Source organism: Melospiza georgiana, chromosome Z, assembly GCF_028018845.1.
Source record: "Melospiza georgiana isolate bMelGeo1 chromosome Z, bMelGeo1.pri, whole genome shotgun sequence".
NCBI lineage: Eukaryota > Metazoa > Chordata > Aves > Passeriformes > Passerellidae > Melospiza > Melospiza georgiana.
Window position 1 is genome coordinate 21,790,137 of NC_080465.1, and position 21,052 is coordinate 21,811,188.

The window sequence follows — 21,052 nt, forward strand, 5'->3', positions numbered from 1 at the left end:
ATTATATTACTTATTTTTCCATTTATATAACAGTCTGAGCAAAGTCTGGCCTGACAGTTCTTCCTGTTCCTTTTCAAGCCTATTACTTGGCTGCCAAAATCTTGACTACCTACCCAACATGTGATCTAGAAACTGAAATAACCAAATAATTTCCTCCCACCTTATTATTTCTATTATAACAAAAGCTTTTGATTGTAATCTTTTACACTTTCCTCTTTATATCAAATTCCAAAATTTAAGTTCACTCTGCCTCAAACCCCCAAAGATAACATTTTATTTAGCACAGCATGTCTTTTAGTATATGTCTGTCCAACATTTCCCTGCACTTTACATTTTGAAGGTGTAGGTATGTAACAGATTCAAGACTGTCAGATTAAATAGGATGCATTAAATAGGATGCATCCACATTAATCACGGTTAATTTTGCGACACCCCCCCCCCCATTCTGGAGAAGTTCACTTTAAAGCAGGGAACAAAAGTGCAGGACCAGTGTAAAGAAAACCATGAATACTCTGTGACAAGTATTTGCATACACTTCTGGCTTGCAAGAACTGTTACTATTGACTTCTAAAAGACTCACAGAATGAAATCCTATTAACCCCAAAAGACTTGCTGTTCAATAAGAAGTTCTGATTCACCTTATTGAAAATATTGGATTGGAATTGTAAGAGTAAGAAATATCAATTTTAGTTACAGATCACATTACATCATACATGATATCTGAGGCATCCTCAAATTTTGTTTTATTTTGTTACTGCTGTACAAGTACCAACATACACTGCGTAACACATCACATCTAATTAAAACCTTTCTGATCAGCATAAAATGCTCTTTTAATGCAACACTATTCCAGTAGAGGACAGCATTGTGCTAAAAACCTAAAGAACTTTGATAGTTAAAGGTGAAACAAACATCAGATTCTGAAAGTTTCTTCAGAACTATTCCCTTGCAATATCAACTCTCAGTCTCTCTAGCTTTACTCTGAGTGAAGTGAGTCAGGACATACCCAACAGTCCCATTAATAAAGTATGTTCTACCCCTTCACTACAGAAGTCTTACTACATTTATATGAAGCCCACATCTCCCTTTCATCCAGGTCAATTACTTCAGCATTTTACATACTGAAGGGTTTGTTGAGTGATTCTAGGAAAAAAAAATGTTCTTTCCCAACAACTTTCATATTTTAATCCGGACAGCCAAACATACTTTGATCTTATGACACTGAACTGGTTTTGCTAGAAGTTAACTAAAATGAATGTAATTGGTCCTGGGCTTAATAGATACACCAAAGAGAGCACATAATTTGAATTCTTAATGGAGAGAGAATAACATATGTTTCAAATACTGTACACACCAGGATCAATTTGTATTTACAACTACAAGCAAAGCTATAAGGTAACATCAGTGAAAGCGCCTGTAATGTCCTAAGCCATTACTGCCTTGGATAGAAACACATTTGTAAAAAAAGCAAAGGTTTTCTCCCCTACTTAGTGTCCTTGAGAACTAAGGGCAGTCAAAATAATAACAATAATCAGACCCAGAAAAAAAATTACTTGAAAATTGTAGAAAACTCAGCACTTCTTTTCTTGTAAAGAGCATGTGGTCACAGACGAGTAATATGGACATAGCAAAATAAGTTCCAGCCTCAACATGAGACCTTGAACTTTATCAATATTTTGAATGTACTGTTAAATTTTTAGAAATTTCCAAGAAAATACCAGTCATTAGCAATACACTAGAAGACATTAGTTTCATGGGTAGTTATTGGCATTTAGCACTCCTGTCAGCAGCTGAATATCCTAAATACAACCTTCTGAATTCAGGTATACTGTTTTTTGTTCATCAGTGCTCAGAGTGAGAATCATTGTACTTCTTTAATGTACTACACAAATGCAAAATCAGGCAATCAATGATTTCTTCTCTAGAAAGAAAATGCCAGCTACTTAAGAATTTCTTCCTAACCTACATGAAGTACTGAAAGGGTTCACCCTTCTAAAGACTAAAAGTATTACATGGAAGAGTACCACTCAGTTTCGAGGGACCAGACAAACATTAAGGTTTCTACCTTTTAAAGTCTCCAACTTCAGCATGCAAGTCAAAATCAGAAAGTTGTGCTGCCTCTTTTGTGGTACAAGAGTTTGCAACCTTTATACTGCAGTTTATTTATATATTCAGAAGATCATACATAACACTACTTTTAAAATGAATCTGATATGTTTTAGTGTAAGACATCTTTTTAAGGGATTGCTCTGGGTTTGTTCAGTTTTAAATAAATTTGCCTGACATCAACTATCTCATCTGTAGTCTGTCTAAATGACACACAGCAAGAGTCCAAACCTTAAGATACTCTACCTTAAGCAATTTATTTGTTTCCAAAACTGAAGAAAGGAAAATATATGCCATTTGATACTTAATAAAAAGAAATGCCAATTGTGTCTCACTTCAATAGATTAATTTCTCAATGCAGACCACTGCCTAGTTTGAGAAGTCAAATTCTAAGAACTTCTACTGTGAGCATTTCACCAGAAAAATCAACCAAATAGAACGTCCATTTTTGTTTACTTCTCCTCATGTTTACTAAAGCAAATGATGAAAATAAACATTAAAGACACCTGAAGCATAGAACCTACCTCATCACCATTGCAGCTACAAGTACTGAACTGAAAATTCATTCGTGATACCCCTGAAATAATCAAAAATTCTCTCTTCCCTTACACAGCCTGTGTGCAACATGGCTGAACATGCAGGATCTTCTTAGAGCAAAGTGGAAGAAGTAACCAGAGTAAAAAGAACTAGTAGGACTAGAGTTGCAGGCAGAGATGTTGTTGACTTGGAAATGGAGAAAAAAAAGGGAGGAGGAAAGGAAGGGAAGTGGGCCTACAAAAGGCTTTTGTTTTCTTCACTGCACTCCTTCCTCTCTGGAGTCTGGAGTAGAAACAGACACCTGAATCTGCTCACCTTTCTGTTTTCAACAATCTTCATGAAGCTCACTTGCATAGTGCCTGATACTTAGAATTACAAAATCACCAGGTTTGGAAAAGACCTTCACAGTCACCAAATCCAACTGTCCGCCCACCAATACCACTGTAATCCCATAACAACTAAACCATATCACCCAGCACCAGGTCCAGATGCATTTTGGGTACCTGGCTCCCCTACCTGCCCCACCCTGAGCAAACAATTCCAATTTTTGACTACCATAAAAATTTTTTTTTCTGATATCTAATCTGAATCTTCCCTGTCTCAGCAGCAGGCCATTTCCTCTTGTCCTCTCACTGCATGCATGCTGGAAGAGACAGACCCCCATCTCACAACAACATCCTTTCAGGTAGTCGTAGAGAGTGATGAGGTCCCCCCTGGAGCCTCCTCAAGACTAAACAATCCCAGCTCCTTCAGCTACTCCATTTTTCTGGACTTTTCGAAGCCTTAGTGCCCTCCTCTGCACACATGCCAGCACCTCAATGTCCTTTTTAAAGTGAGAAGACAAATGAACACAGTACTCGAGGCATGGCCTCAGCAGTGCGGAGGACAGGGAGACAACCATTTCCCTGGTGTAAAAACAAAGAATGTAACAGTACAGCCGGCCCAGCAAGTTTCAGCCTTGATCCATGAACATCAGCCAGCCTGCTGCAAGAAGAAGTTTTTCCATTTTTGCTTTCACATCCCAGGTTGTGGAAGTTATACACACAACAGTTTCAGTCATCTTGGGCATCAGGAACAAGTGATTAGAAAGCACTTGCAAAACATGCCCAACTCTATGCAGGAATCATGCCGGATTTATGATCAAGCCAATCTGGATTTCCAATTTAATATTTAATACTCTCTCACGTATCTCTTATCCCTCAATATAATTTAACTTGGCTATCAAAAACATCACAACACAAAAACCTGCTGAAATACTGTAAATACATTAAAAATAAACATATTGCAATAGAGCACAGGAAGTCTGTAGTGTGGCAGCAAAGGAACTGGCACCAGACATGATTTCATTTAACAGCTCTGTTAATCTGGAAGATGGCTAACAGCATGTGAACTCTATTAGCAGAAAACTACTTACACTGAGAAAGCTACCAACAGCTCCAGGGCAAGAAAATAACAGTAAAAGCACTAAGCTACATCCTCTATCTAGTAAAATCAATGGCAAAGTTTCTTACTTAATAGGACAGGACCATGTTCCTGAATTTGTTTCAGGGTGAGACAACAGAAATACACTGCTCAGGCAAACACCAGCTAAAGAAAATTGGAGCAAGAGAAAGTCTATCACACGCAAGTGAGTTTTACAGGTGTAAGAAACATGAAGAAAACGAAAAAGAAATTTTCCTAAAAAGAAATTAAATAAAAGAAGTGGTACTTCTCTGTAGTCCCCTAAAAAAATTAAGATACAGTGTTCTCCAAAAATAAACTTTCGTGCATTTTGGATTGCTGTTATTTAGGAAGAGTGGCATAAAAAGGGAAAAACACACAAGGAGAATAAGACACATGTTCCATCAGGCTTGGGAGACAACTAAGTAATACAGATCAGTTGAACAGAGAAAAGTAAACATACTCGAAGAATGCTTTTCTATGAGCCACTGTTCTAGACAGATAAGAAAAAAACCAAAACCAACAATTTACAACACCTGGTAGAGGCTAAAAGAAGCTTAGCCAAAATTAACTATTTAGGTACACCTTACACATAGCTCTGGTGTAAGAGCTACTTTACTTTACTTCCTTTTGCACTATTAAACTCACTCCTGATCCTTTTAAACATCATCCAAATAGGCAAACATGGCAACCTTTTCCCACCCAGCGGAATGGGGAAAAGGCAAGATTTATCACAGGTAACAATGCAGAAAGTAGGCAATACTGGCTGGGAAACCAAATAGCTGGAAGTGAAAGACAGAAGAAGTCTGCATGCAGCAAGTGCTCCAGCTTTAGTAGTAATGCTTTGTGATTACACGTCTCATAATAGCTCAGACTTAAAAGACTTGAGCCAAGTGGTCTGGAAATACACACTTCCAGGTCATGAAAACACATCTAGAAAGCAGTTGGAAGAGGGAGGAAAATAAAAGCAAGTGATTCTTCTAATCATTAAAGAAAGCAGTAATGCCTAATACAAGGCAGTCACACCTAGATTCCTCCCAACCAACTCAGGTCATAGAGAGGAGCACACCTTCAAACTTAAGTCTACCTTCAAAATCACCATTTTGAATGGCATCACATTATCATAAAAGGAACTTATCTTTCCTTAACACCACAAGAGGTCTAGTGCCTTGTAAAAATAATTAAGTCTCTATGGACACAACACAGAGGGGAAATAGGAGGTTTAAATCCTACAATTTATTCATTTAAGTAGTTTCAATATTCTATCCTGGGCTTTCCCAAAGCATTTTTCTTACTCTGAACATAAACAGATTGCCTTGGCAACTTTTCTTCCCACTCTTCGTTACACAGAACTGCTTCTCATGTTGATGACGTCTCCAGAAATGACAACTGCTTATGATAGGAAGGCTATACCAGAAGTGCACTGTGGGAAATACAGTAACCGAAAGCAAAAATGATTCACTTCCACCAGGCTTTGAGTTTGTTCCCATTCCTCCCTCTTCTTTCCATTTTTTCACAGCAGACTTCCTTCCTTGTTCAAACAACCACAGAATGGTCTGGGTAGGAAGAGGCCTTAAAGATCACCTAGATCCTACATCCCTGCTGCAGGCAGGGACATCTTTCACCTAAACCAGGTTGCTCCAAGCCCCATCTAAACTGGCCTTAAACAATTCCAGGGATTGGGCATCCACAGCTTCTCAGGCTGACCTGTTCTAGTGCCTGATCATATTCAAAAGAAGTTTTTAATCTAAACTCATCCTCTTTCAGTTTGAAACCATTCTCTCTTGTAAAAATTCCCTCCCCAACCTTGTTGTAGGCTCCCTTCAGGTACTGGAAGGCCACATTTAGGGTACCCCTAAAACTTTCTCTTTTCCAGGTTGAACAGTTCTCTCAGCCTTAGAAGAGGTGCTCCATCCATCTAATCAACCTGGTGGCCTCCTCTGAACACATACCCCAACAGTTAGTTCCATGTTCTCCCTGGGATCCCAGAGCGGGATACAGGTTCCACGTGGGCTCTCACCAGGGGGAAGCAGAGGGGCAGAATCCCTTCCCTCCCCTTGCTAGCCACACTGCTTTGGATGCAGCCCAGGACACTTCTGGCTTTCTGGGCTCTCAGATCAGGTCCAGCCTCTCATCCACCAGCATCTTCTCAAGTCTTCTCAGCAGGGCTCCTTATATGTTGTTCATATGTTCCCTGTATTGGCAACACAACCGTTTGTCAGCCATAACAAATGCTTTACCTTTCCCCTTGTTCTTCCCATGAGGAAAAGTTTCACTGAGCTCTATTACCTATAGTTTCATTTTTTTTGTCACCTTAAACTGTACATGCATAAAGAAGCAAACACAATCAAAGTATTATGTTCTGGAATGCTTCCCTGATAGTCTTGATCATCTTATATGTATCCAGCTTACTTTTAAGAATAATTTACTAACAACTCTATTTGAAAACAATATGTCACATAATTTTTCTAAAGAGCTTCCAGTCTGTCACTAAACACTAAAATTCATCACTAATTTGTAGACCACAGCTCAAAAGTCTTCTGTATTTAAGTATTTTTAATGTAATTAGCTCATCTTCTTAAACAAGACTCAGATGTTTTACTTTATTTGCTGAACCACAAAATAATCCAGGTGTCAATAATACAGCATTTTATCAAAACAGATAAAACATACCTCACCTCACAATTTAAGAAAAAAGGAGAGGAATGGTCAAACACCCTTTATGTCTCACTACTTACTATAGGCTCAGCTGTCATGCTACAGCTACAAAATGCATGAAACAGTATTTTAAGGGTAAAAAAATTAAGTGTAATAAACAAATCTGACAGATCTCCATTGAAAAGCTTTTAAACAATCTATTAGGAAAAAACCTACAATATAAAGACACTAGTGAGGAAAACCTAGATAATGAAGCAGAGGAAGTTGGGACATATGAGAGGTATTTTAACTGTTTTATCTCTGTTGGGATTTTAGTTGACTAGAGACTGGAAAAGTACAAAGCCGTGGCTAATTCCAAATCTTGCACCTGCAAAGATAATGTGTCCTTGGGCCTAGCAGAGTATGATAAAGAAACAGACAGCGAGGCGTGAGAAGTAGAGAACGTAGGCCCAAAGGAATGAGGATGAGTTGATGGTATAGTTTAACCAATAGATTGCTTGGCTTACAGAATATTCATAAGCTTATTATTTGCTGTATAAGTGTTTGATGCTTTCTTCAATAAATTGGACCTGTGATGAACCATCTGGTGTCCTGGTCCCCTTCCTTCGACATATCTCAATATCTGCCTCTTGGAAGTAGAAGGTTTTCCTTTACATTTTCAGATTAACTAACAGACCAAGCTCTGTTCTCCACTGTCCACTGGACACTACTTGAATTGCACACAGGAAGGTGGTTTTCACCAACTTAACAGTTGAGCTTCTTCAAGTTCTCAAACGTTGATGGGCAAAATCACTCATCCTCAAACTTGTATCTTCTGCAATTAATACCTTCTTTAAACATGTACACTGGTTTTTAAGACTGGACACTGTGCTGGATTCTCAAATTCAATGTGTCCAACATGCAACCACAAATATAGCAAGTCTCCTAGTCTACACATAACTGTAAACTAAGGTTGGATATGAAGGGCTGATATCTCTTCAATTTCCCTTACAGTCCTCCATGTGATGTCACAGGGATGCATGGATGAAGAGACACCTTCAGCTGAACAGGATGTCTACAGTCCTGGTACAGCTTCAAGACAGCTGTTATTTTCTGAGCTCTCTACTGACTGTTGCAACACACCAGCTATCACAAGACAGTAAACCTTAGCTACTTTCCCTCCAAGTTCTTCTGCGTGTGCTAGAGTTGGCAGCTACCTTACTTCACTGACACACGTTTAAGCAGAGCAGTCAAAGTCAGCAGCAACTCAGCACTTCTTACCTTCACAAAGTTAATGGCTCTGTCAGAACTAAATATTTTTTCAAGAGGAAAGAGGTATACCAATGCACCTGAAAGGCTGTACGCAAAATATATTTTACAGCTAAGAGGTTTGTAAGGGTTTTTTGATTTGCAAGCATTTTGCAGTACAGTAACAGACCCAAATGTTGTAACTTAGAACCTACAGTATAGTTAATAGTGAGTCCATTTTTCTTGTGCACAAACACAGGATGCCTACAATTATTGCAAGAGGAAAACTAAAGGACCCAATTATTTACACACAACTTCTTTCATCTTCTTTAATTCTAAGGCTTGCTCAATCCTGAAGGCTATCAGATATTCTCTGCAGTTTCTAATTTCTGAGATATTCCTGAGTCCAGCAGCTTCTCTAGAGTTTTTCAATTAACTAGAACAAACTACAGTGTGGACTTTAAGATTTGCTATACACTGCCAAGATCTCCAAACACTCAATACTGTGAAAGAACATGCAGGCAATGTCATCTTACTGATTAGGGACATTTAATGCCATGCCCTATTGCACAAACTAAGAAAGTGTCTGCTTTCTTGGAAAATGGTCATTTTGGAAGTAGGACATTTAGAAAGAAGGAATAATAGGTTTGGAAGAAGCTCAACACAACATTTAATGCAAGCATGACAAGAGGGTTCATGAGCAGACTACCTGAAATACTTCCCCTGAAGTATTCACAGTACTTCTAAAGGTTTGAGCCTGGAGTCCTGCACCTCATTCAACTATCCTCTTGAAGTTGTTCAGTCTTGGCTAAATAAATGTACTCTGGTATGCAATTCCCAACAATCCATTCCTTCACTTTCTGGTAATTTTTCTTTAATTCCCTGCTAACATTAACTGAGCTTTGAGGCACAATAAGAATGATACCTCACAGTAACTGGCTCCAATACTTAAGGGCTGGATAATATTCTAACAAACTATGAGATAACCCAAAACTTATTAATATCCTCAATTCATACCTTTTTTTAATGTGACATGAGTTAAAATTGAAAGTTTGTATCTTGTAGATTCTCTGCTTCTATATAAACTTCAGACAGCCATCTGCAGCAACACATTATCAGTAGCAATCTCTGCCAGTACAAATTTGACCAATAACAGTCAATTATTCAATTATCTACACTATAAAGACAAGTTTATATTCTAATCAATCTTTACTTGTGCATCTTCATTTACAAAGCCTTTCTTCTACAGCAAAATCTCAAGCTGTTTTCTCTGCTCATGACAAACATCTTTCAGAATAAGGAACACTGTAGGTTGTCAGGTCCTGCCTGGCATTTCACAGGCCTTACGGCAAACAAGCTTGGAAAAGACACCTGCAGACCACAGTATCCATTCTTTCTGAATTCAGGATGGCAAATAGGCTTTTATTCAGCTTTGGAATTTTCTAAAACTGAAGATAACCAAGGGAGAAAAGAGCTGGAAAATGTGTCTGACCTACTCCTGAGTCAAGACATTATGCAGCTTCTACTCCATCTTCTTAAACCTGCAAGGTATCTAATTAATATAATCAACAGGTCATGGTTAACAGCAGAAATAACTGACTTTCATCCTGCAGAGTCAGAGATCAAACTATACTTTACTGACACCTTCATCTTACCAGAACAGTATAAATGATAGCAGGAAACAGGAATGGAATTAAAATCATCTGAGCTACCTTATGCACATCTAGACTGAAAAAAGCTTAGTCATTACATAGAAAGTTCTAAATTCTCTATAGTTTTGTGAAGCTTAGATGTCTTTCTTCAAGGTTATCCCTGAAATCACTTTCCCAAACTTACCTCCTTTTCCACAACTATTTTCAAAGAGTCTACTTTAGACGTGTGAAAAGTATACTAGCAATAATTCACAGGGTGAAGTTAGTGGCCTTATTTACTCTCAGGAAGTAAAGACAGAGGAAACTTTGGAAGCTGCAGAGGCATAATTATGTCAGTCCAGACGTGACCTTCGTTCCAGTACTGTTGCTCTCACTTCATTGGTGGATCATAAGCTGCTTCTCACTACAGAGACCTTCCACTTGCAGAGATAACCCACACCTCAGCCTGCATGATGAAATACACATAACAGCTGTACACTAAACACCACACCATCACAGCATTCCTGCCTACATTAAAAGCACATGCAAATATGCAATAATTCAAACATTTGCTATGTTGAGTAGAAGAGATGTGATGGTACCCTGAACACAGAAAAGCCTTTGTGCCCAAACCACAGATTTCTTCAAAGTTAATTTCATTCTATCATTAAAGAAAGTCCAACTTTCTTTCACACAAGGGTTTATAATCAAAACTCACAGCAGTTAAAATTCATTCCAGGTGAACAACAATTTCTGAGCATGCACAGCTAATACACACACACAGAGGTAAACATGCAAAAAAATTTTTTCAGCAAAACTGAATGTCAATTCTGACCAGAATCATTTATTTGGAGAAAAAGACAGAAGTTATTGATGATCACACAGGAGGTCCTTACATGACTACATACTAATGCATTTGTGACCTTGAAAATCATGTATGATCTATTGCTGCCGGCACTAGGATACTTGAGATACCGATCAAGTGCCCAGAGTATCGCCTGTTTAACAGCTCACAGCCCCGCTCTCCAACCAGGCACCTCCAGGGCGCCGCTATTCATCTCCTACGTTATTCTAATGTTGTTCTAGGCACACACCCAGGTGTTTATTTCTAGAAGCTGCCATGAAGTTCCTCCCATACCATCAAGCATCCAGAAAGCAACTCTGTTGGTGTGAAAGCTGGTCTGGAAATTCGTTTAAAATTACAACCCTAAGATGAATATTGGTATTTTTATCTGTCACATTAATTTATGCTGATTTCTACACTGTTTATACATAGATTTCACTTCATCCTTTCTAATTTTTACAGTAAATACAGTCACATAGAAGGAGCCATTAGAAATCACCGTCAGTCAAGAATAATGGCTGCTTTAGCATCGATGAGCTAACAGTAAATAGCATTTACACTAGGAATCAACTGTTACTGAAGAGTTTTATAAACAATGACTCTGCCCAAGAAATAATTAAAGAATACATCAGTCATAACCTAGTAAAGGTTTCACTACTAAAGGCACCTCATCACATCAGCCAATCAACAAAACCAAAACACAAATCCACCTCTGTATCTGCTGCCTAAAACCTTTCCAGCAACAGCTTTTTTCCTGAAATAAGTGAGGACAAGTGCACCAAGAAACACCAGAGCTTTGCTTTTCAAAGAGGCTTACAGAGGCAGGCATTAAATTTCTACTCTACTTGCACTCAACAGGGTCTACAGCTTCCCAAGGGGTTGTTGAAAATCCCACCCCAGAGCACTCCTCAAAGGACGAAAGTAGGAGAGGGAAAGCACAACAAGGGGAAGAAAGAATAGTGACAACAAAATAAGAGGGTAAAGGATAAGAGATCAAAGGCAAAAAGAAAGAAAGCAAAGATAATTTATCCTACCAGAGACAGCACCTCTTGTCAGTCAAGACAAGAAACATTGCCTCCCAAAAAGAATCTGGCACCAGGAAGTGGCAGAAGGGGGAAAGACCAATCTGACCTGAGGTAAGAAAAAGAAATGCAGTTATATTTTTTTTAGAACTTTGTTGTTTCGTCTTACTTTTCCAGCGCATTTTTTTAAAAACATTTTTTAAATTAATATTTTTCTTCCTCTGTATTTTTGTCAGTTTTGACAGTGGGATGATACAAATCATATGCAGAATAGGATCAACAGTATTTTGATAAAAATGAGAAATTAAAGACAAATTTTAAGTAATGTGGGGGCATAATATGAAGCAATAGCTGCCAACAATATATACTAGTGAAATGTCCCAATGCATAAAAAATTTGTAAGAATGTACTTACATGTATAAAACTCACAGCAACAGAGTACAAGACCACTAATTTCTACCTGTAAGAAACTTTGCCTACTGCCTGTTGGCAAGATAAAATCTACACCTGATATCCCATGTGGACATGGGAGAAACATAACTGTCTCTTATGTCCAGGTTCCAAGTTTATTGCAACAAAAAAGTTGTAACCAGGTCTCCAACTGAGAATGGGGTGACTTTTAGAGACAATCTCCTAGAAGCTCCAAATAAAGCAATCACAATAGAAAGAACTAACACAAACATGAAATTCACTTCAGGGTGACAAATGAGCAATAAAAAGGAAGACTCACAAAAAGCAAATCATAGACTATACTTAAAATTTTTTACAAATATTTAAACATTAAAAACGAAAGAAAATGAAAATTTCATCAAGTGAATCCATTCATCCTCCCCCTATCAACTTACTCAAACTACATTCTCAGAACAAACCTGGCAGGTGGGGCAGAGTAATTTCTTTGTAACGTGTCAGAGGCTCTAGTGACTTCTAGTCATACTTAAAAATTAGTTCCAAACTATGACAAGTAACTTCAAGTGGTAGAAATAAAGCCATTACCTGCACACACCTCTGATACACAACTCCAAGGCTTCTGCGATGCTGCCTCACAATTTTTACTTGGCACTGATCTCACTTCTAAACTTAGTAAATGGCACTAAGCCACACAAAACTTTTCAAGTAGATCTGAACTGAAACATTGGGTTTATACATATTTTCTGAAACAGTGAAACTAATGAGCTTGTCTCTATGCCTCACACTGAATTCCAAATGCTTACTTTACTGTATCAAAATGCTACACTGAGAAAAAAATGTGGATAACAATTAGGTATAGATATACAGAAAACTATTGGAGAAAGTTCAATCAGACACTCAAGTGATGCTTAAAGGAAAGAGAGGTAAGATTTAAGATCCCTGACAACCAAACTTCAATCAGAAGTAGTTAAAATACATGGAGCAGAAAGTTTAAGAAGATCCCTGACAACCAAACTTCAATCAGAAGTAGTTAAAATACATGGAGCAGAAAGTTTAAGATAAAATCCAAAGCTTTAACTGTTAAATCTGGATGTGAGGTAGCTTCAAGAACAATCAATAAATAGTCTCCATAATCTCATCACACAGTGTACGAAAAAGCAGTTCAATTTTATTCCTTCCCTTGAATTAATGGAATTTCTTCCTGTATTTGAAAAGGGAGACCACAGATTATTTTTTATGCAGTGATATCTTTCTTTCAAATTCTCTATCAGCCTTTCTGAGGCAAACATCTTTTCAATTTCTGTCCATGCAATAACTGCCCCTCACACACCCTTACCTCTTGAGTCACTAACAGCACTCTGCTTGAGTTTTCTGATCTGCCTTAATAATGCTGTTTCTGCATGAGTGTGCAACACTTCTGCCTATAGCTGAAATTTTGTATACCCTTCTCCATTATGTCTCCACTTTCAGAACCTACAGCTACCAAATCTGCTTATCTGTTGTAAATCCTGTAAAGGGGAAGAACACATTGCATGTGGAGGATTTACCCCAAATGATTCCAGGAACAAAAATCATGAAAGTTCACTACCTTACCCACATTAGAATATATGTATCCAAAGTATCAACCTATGGTCAGAACCCATCAGATGTCATCTAACATAATTATATTCCTTTCTTAAAAAATGCCACCTTACTCAGTCCACCAGTGTGCACAATGTTCAGTAAACAAACAGGAGAGAGCCCGTGTTTGTTTTGTCCTTGGTGAGCATGAGCCCTCAGTTATCACAGAGTTCAAAGAAATTTGCACTCACTATGAATTTTCTCACTGCCTTCTCTCTGTAAGCATTTTAACTACAGCATTTCAGCGCAGCCCAAACATCAATGAATTAACTTCAACAACAACTTCTAAGCAAGATCTCTCTTCTCTTGAAACAGAGGGAAAATACGGCATGTGAAGAATAAAACTCAAAGTCTGCTGAACTCAGTCACACAGTCTGAGATGCTAAAGGATGGATTTTTAAGAATTCTTGATTTTCTACAACTAAGTGTTCTTTCAAAGCTCACTGCTGAGTTAACACAGCTGCAGGTGTGAATGCTCAGATCCCAAAATCCCAAACCAGGTCTTCATAAGGAACAAACAGCTAACAATTACCCATGAATTCTTGACGAAGTAACTCGCCTAGCAGTTCACATGAACTGCAACAGAGGACAGGATAGCTGATCCAGCTTTCCACAACAAAGCTCCGCTATCAACACCTTGGCCATCCTTTCTTTCTATAATATCTGTATCTGCTTATCTGCTGTACACTCCCAAAGACTGAGCAGTGGTCTAACATAGAGAACTATCCTGCACACCCTAAAGAATGCAGGGCGGTGTGGAGTAGATAATATGCAGCTGTGCACAAAATAAAGATACCCAAACAAGGTTGAATTATTGCTGTCTCTGCAATCTGTCTCTGGTACATCCCAATTCCTGAGCAACATTCTTCAGATATACTGCTGTGTCCAGCAGCTTCTTGAAAGTATTAACACTTTTTGTATTAGTCACTGATTTGGTTTCGTATTTAACAATAACAGAAGTAATCTAACAATAAAGACACAACAATGAACACAAACAACTCTCCCTCAAATGTTATCAGTAATGTAAACATGCAAAAGTATTTGAAAAGCTTTCTTCTTTTTATTTAACATGTATGAATTTTATTTCTCTAGTACCACTCAAGCAATTTTCACAGCTCTATAAATTTCCCCCAAATCCCTTCGTGTTCAAATCAACATATGAAAGAGAGCTTTTTTACCACTTGTTTTCTCTCTTCACCCCCACCCAATACTGCTAAAAGTATCACAGTTCTGTTCCAGTTTTCCTGCTTAAGATATAGGCTATCAGCCTTTCAACATCAGTAATTTATATCTGATCTTTTTCTCCCTTTTCTCGTGATGGTGCAATTATTTTTTATAAAGACCTGAGAGAAAAAGCTCCCTTTACAAACATTTTTGGAGGACCTTGTTCAGACTCTGCAGCAACAGCAGCAGCTTGGTTCACACAGCTTCCTAAACCAGAGAAAGAACCCTTCTATTAAAATGTAGCTTCCATAAAGCCAGTATCTTACCAGTTAAAATATGAATTCTGTTTCCAGCTCTTTCTATCATTAAATGATGATTCACTTTTCTATTGAAATCAAATAAGTTTAATAAAAAAGCAAATTACTGTGTTCAAATATTTCCAATCACATTTGCAGCTGTTTACATTTAATGTTAACATTTTTGTGCCTAAACAGGGCTCTTGCTAGTCAAATTGTCACACTAACTCATTTTCAGATACTGCACTACATCTGTAATTAGATGCAGTAATATGCTTCCATAGAGTAAAACGAACAAGAGTATGAAACACTTTGCATATGCAGTCAGAAAATGCTTCGAAAGACTCAAATATTACTGCAAATTCAAAAAAATCTAACCGTTTTATGTTATATGCACAACTTAATCTAGATTTATGTTCTACAAAAGAGATCACAATGGCAGCAACATAGGAAAGAATTTATGGTTATTCTGTATTGTGAAATACAGCAAACTCCTTGTTTGGAGGAGATGCAAGCAAAGTAAGCACTGGAAGGCAGCAAGTTGTAACTAGTCTCACAGAGGCACATTTCACTACTACACGCCACTCTTCACCAACACTATACCTTGGGTACTTTGCATGAAAAAGATGTAGTCTTGTTAAGTGAATTAGAAGTTTTACATGCAAAAATATATTAATTCTGCATTTTGTGTGGCACCTTTCTAACCGACACCATATGAAGTATTAAGTTATGTATCAACTGGTTGAGCACTGGAGTTTGTAGTATCCTTCTGCAGTTCAAGTATGACACTTTGTAGATTGCATCACTACAAAGAGCAGAAATTTCTCTTGCTATTAATGTTTTAAAAAGGTTGTTTCAGATTAAGTTTTATGTTTTATATTGTGACCTTACAGAAAACATCATCAACCCAGACTCCCAATCTTTTCACTGTATAGCCAGAGGACTGGAACTAACATTACCCTTGTACTAATGGTTTTCATGTGGTTGGTATATATTCAACTCTAACTGATTTCTTGAATTTCAAAAATTAAGTTATATGCATTTCCTTAAAAAAGTTTACTTATTTACTCTTCCAATACAAATAAGCACTTGATTTTGATATCTCTAAGCAACACATTTATGTATACAAAGAAAAGGAGAACAGAAACACCGGCTCCCTGCACTAAAAGGATCTCAAAGCCAGAGAAGAATATTCGGAAAGGCCACGTGGTTCCTGACAGTCACTGTTCTCCCTCCCTACTGTGTTACCACCATCCATTCACAATTTACTTCACTTGGGACTAGGATTACCTGCTGATTTTGTAAGAAGTACTGACAAATGGGAACCTGCAAAAAAACCCAGAACATTGCTGATAGCTCCTTGAAGCTTAAAGACTACCTCCTTTAGTGAGAAGAAGCAGAACAGGATGGAACTGGGTTTGGGAGTGAGGCAAAGAGCATGAGAGATGGAGAACAAAGTGATGCAGGTGATATGGAACTGGGAGCCCTCTGGAGATGCCAGCTGTAGGGAATTTGAACCCAGGCCAGTTAATGCTGTTGCGACCTAGTTCCACAAAACAAGTTGCAAAAATGGTCCTGTAATGATATTACTGGAAGTCACAATTTGCAATTTTTCTGCTGTCCTGGGTCGTGTCTACTGCCAAATAAGAGAATCATTGCCACATGTTCACAAAAAAACAGAACCTGCAAGAAGCAAAATACCTCTTCATAAATTTTCCACAGTGTAAAAAAAAAAAAATTACCTACCTGTTCCTTGTAGGCTGCCAAATATTACACCATCACCTATTCCCCCACAGAGGGGTCAACCCAGAGAAACACAGCATATTGCTCCTATAAAGGGGAACGATATGAATACCAAGACCAGGGAATGACCTCATGTTGCATTCTACAAAACCAAAGGCTAGCCTCTTAGCACCAAATCACAGAACAAAAATGGTTTTGAAAAATTAGAAGAGCCTAGCAATGCCGAGAGCTAAGTACTTAACTCTTGACAGTATTACCAAGGAAGTCTCTTGAACACTGAATAAACACATTAAAAGAAGCAACATCAACTCAAATTCTAGTTGGTGTCCATTTTCCTGGATTTGGGAGGAACCTCATATGCAAAATGAGAGCACAGTGAAAAGGCAGGCTGTGGTGAAACTTTTTGTGAAGGATAACAAAATCTCACTTTTTAAAAAGCAACAACAAAGCCAAATCACCAAAATACCCCAAACAATTGTTTTGTAAAGATTATTATCTCAAAGAGGCAGTCAAGAAAGCCCAATGGAAAGTAAATCTCCCTCAGATGCTTTACAGCCTACTTCAAGTCCCAAGCTTTTAGAATTCTAACTTCTCCAGCATTTACACACTCAAATACTTATGTTTCCACCATCAAACTGGTACAGCATCCCAATTCTGCCAAGAAATATCAATAAATCTTGTTTGTAACTTTGTGTACGGATCATTTAAAAAAAAAGAGAAAGAAATTAACATAAACATGATTAAAACTTGCTTTTCCCCATACTCTTCCAAGACAGCCATCTCCAGACTAGTCATACTGGATCAAAAACTGTAAGCTGTGAATAACCTTGCACAGTTCTGAAGCAAGAATCACCTTTCTTTTTGAGTATATAATCTCTATGGATTTCCAGAGTTCTACCAAAATCAAGGCCCCAAACCTCTTCTCCACAAAGCCGGGAAGCCATCCCTCCCACACTAATATGTGTTATTCTATTCCTGTAACTAAAGTTGCCTTAAAGAACATACCTGAAGTGTGAAGTAAGAGGAGAATCTCTGAGAAATTAAGAGACAGACTAGCTTTAAAAAAAAAAAAAAATCACAAGGATACAGTGGTAGATGTCATTTGAAATCTCACAGTGTTCTCATGGTTTCAGGAATGCGTTGTTTGTTCACACACACACCTGAGAAGTCCACGTCCAGGATTCAAAACTCACACTCGCTGACCAATTAGGTAATTAATAAGGGAATTATCTCTTTTTTTCCTAACTAGGTGTGTCTAAAAGAATCTGCTTTGGAAAGAGAATATTAAGCCAGATTTCATACAAAGTCACTCTTTTACAAACACCAACAATTATCAAAGACAGGAAATGTAATTTTCCCTGCCACAAACACTTTACAACTGAAAGGAAAATTCATGCTATAGTCTCCATAAGAAACACACAAGAAAACCTAGTTTCAAATTCTATTTTAACAAAAAGAAAGGGATGGAATGTCTTTTTCACACATATCACTGCTTCTTATAATAGTCCATGCAGTCATCACTGAAAATCATGCAGTTATCACTGAAAATCACTAAAGAACAACATATGATATCACTTATGACTATGATAAAACTCGCATAATTTTAACCTGTTCAAGTCAGAAAAGCCTGTATTCCACTACTGTACGTTAAAGAGAGTATTATGGATACATGCATAAGAGCAGATACTTGCAGACTGCATAATCCTACTACACCACCACCAATAGCAACTTTGTGATCAATCATTTAATTTCAGTTAAAAACTGCATCTTTTACTAAAAAAAGTCTATCTCCACCCTCCTGGGAAAACATGAAGGCAGGGGGAGGAATGGGAGAAAAAGCAGCAGCCTTAGTAAGCTTTAACAAGTAAACAACCAAAAAAAGTTAGCTGATTCAGGGAGGACAGTTCTTTGATAAAGATGCGCACGTACTTGCACAAACAAGAAGTCTGCAAAATACTGCAACGTACACCAAAAGCCCTGCCTAAAATCAAGCCACCAACTAGAAGCCAGTAGTATGAGCCACAAATATCGAATTCTCCTATAATGTTTCTGTCAAAATGTTTTAAGATTAGATAAAATGTAGAAATTATAAATTAGATAAGAGAAAATTAGGGCAATATTGTATCATGTTCGTAACATGGCAGAAAGTTATCTTTTCAGACGACAAGCCTTGGTTTTATAAAATACTAGTTCAAACACTTTACCCACTGGTAAACAAGCACGGAAAAGCCGAGCAACTTTCTCTCCTGGTTTCATACTCCCATCATTTTCCTGCAGAAGTTCCTTTCTTAGCTTCCATCTCTCCCTCCACCCTGCTCCTTCTGACTAACTATCCACTGAACTCCTGCACGGCGGTAAACACAACGGGACCAGAGGCAAGCAGCACACAGAGAACACGTTTCTCCGGCGGCCTCAAACATGCCACTACTACACTAGCACCGGCCTTCTCGGCCGCAAGGCAAAACCGAGGGAAAACGGGCAGATCACGGGGCCGCCAGAACACAACCCACCCCTCGTCAGGGCCAGGCAAACTGCCCGCACACTTCTGCCCCGGGCCCCGCTTCTCTGGCACCCAGGGGGGCCCTGGAGCGCGGAGCCCGGCGGGACCGGCCGCGGCCGACACGTCGGCAGGGCCGCCCCGCGCCACCGCCCACCCACGGCGGCCGGGCCCGCCGGGGACGCCGCACCTCGCTCCGCCCGTCCTTCGGGCGGAGGAGCGGGGCGGCTCGACCCCCCCACCGGCCGTACCTGCGGCCCGGCCCCGCCCGGCGGAGGCCGCGCGGCGAACGGGCCGTACCGGCCTCCCCCGCTATGACACTGCAGAGCGCGGCCCGCCCGCCCGGGCCTCTCCTTCCTTCCGCCGCCGGGCCCCGGGCCCCGCTCCCGGCGGCGCCATGATGATGATCGGCCCCCAAGGCCGCCGGGCCGGGCCCCACCGCCGCCGCCAGGAGCGGCCTGGGCGCCCCGCGCCGCTCACCTTCATGTCGGGACATCCTAGTCCAGAGACGGCGGCCCAGGCCTGTCTCGGGGCTCCCGCGGGCAGCTCGGGCGCCGCTGCGGCCTCGCCCCCCGCCGCCACCCCGGTGCGAGAGGAGAGGGGCCGGGGCTGGGCCGGGAAGGGGGCGAAAACACTAGAGGCGGCGAGGACCCGGCCTCCCTCCTCCTCCTTCTCCTCCTCCTCCTGCCTCCTCGCTCGCCCTGCGGGGGGCGGATCCGGCGGCAACGGCTTCCCGGGCGCCGTGACACGGTGACTCCGGGCCCCGCCGGCCGCTGGCGCCGCCTCCCGCGCCGCTCCGCCCCTGCCGCACCAGCGACGGCGGCGGCCGCGCTGGAGCCTTCCCGGCCCCGGCCCCTGCCCCTTCCCCTTCCTCCTCCCGCCCCGGCCGCGCTGCTGGAGGAAGAGGAAACTCCCCGACAGGGCGGCGGCCCTCCCGCACGGGCTGCCGGGCCAGGGCGGGCTCCGCCCGGGGCAAGGAGGCAGTGGAGGTAACGGAACCCAGCACCGGCCTGACCCAAAGGACACGCATTAATCAGCTTTTTTCATGTAAAAGGAGCGGAGAAAGAGCGGCAGAGAACTGCGTGCCCTGAGCCGGCGTTCTGTCACTGATCGCGTTACTCATTCTGCTAGATTTGGGGAGCTGCGACTCCAGGCACAAGGCACAAGGAGTCTTTCTTTCGTGGTTTGGGTTTTTTTCTTTTTTTTTTTTTTTTGTTTGTTTGTTTGTTTGTTTTGTTTGTGGAGGTTTTTGTGGTTTATGTTTTGGTTTGGTTTTTTGGGTTTTTTTGTTTTGTTTTTTCCGGGTTCTGCTTTTGTCTGGCCCTCAGAGGACTGCCAGAAGTGTCCTTCAGTTAAACTCCAGCTCTGTGGAAAGGATGCCCACAGTGTGCCGTGTGTTGTCCCACTCGCAGAAGCACAGAATAGCTTGACTTGAACTAGAAGGGACTCAAAAGGATCATGAAATCAAACTCTTGGCCCTGCATAGGACCAGCCCCATGAATGACAACATGTGCCAGAGAGTGTATTTGAATGCTTCTTGAACTCTTTCTGGGTTGGTGTTGTGATCACTTCCCTAGAGAGCCCATTCCAGTTCAACCACCCTCTGGGTTAAGAACCTCTTTTTAATGTCCAGCCTAAACCTCCCCTGACACAACTTCCTGCTGTGCCTTCTGCTCTTGGCACTGCTCATCATAGATAATAGATCAGTGTCTGCCCCTCCTCTTCCCCTCACGAGGAAGTTGTAGACTGCAGTGAGGTCTCCCCTCAGTCTCCTCCAGGCTTAACAGATCAAGGGACCTCAGCCACTTCTCATATGGCTTCTCCTCAAGACCCTGTACTCCACACAAGTGTCTTGGTCT

At 40.3% G+C, this 21,052-nt stretch overlaps 1 protein-coding gene across 1 annotated transcript in view; it reads right to left on the reverse strand.

Annotated features, from left to right (window-relative positions):
• The window catches only part of LOC131095635 (E3 ubiquitin-protein ligase KCMF1-like), a 46,915-nt gene extending 26,692 nt beyond the window's left edge, over positions 1-20,223 (reverse strand). Inside the window, 1 exon segment of the mRNA XM_058043625.1 lies at positions 19,674-20,223. Within this exon segment, the coding sequence (XP_057899608.1) occupies positions 19,674-20,223 (550 nt within the window).
• Positions 20,224-21,052: the final 829 nt, after the last annotated feature.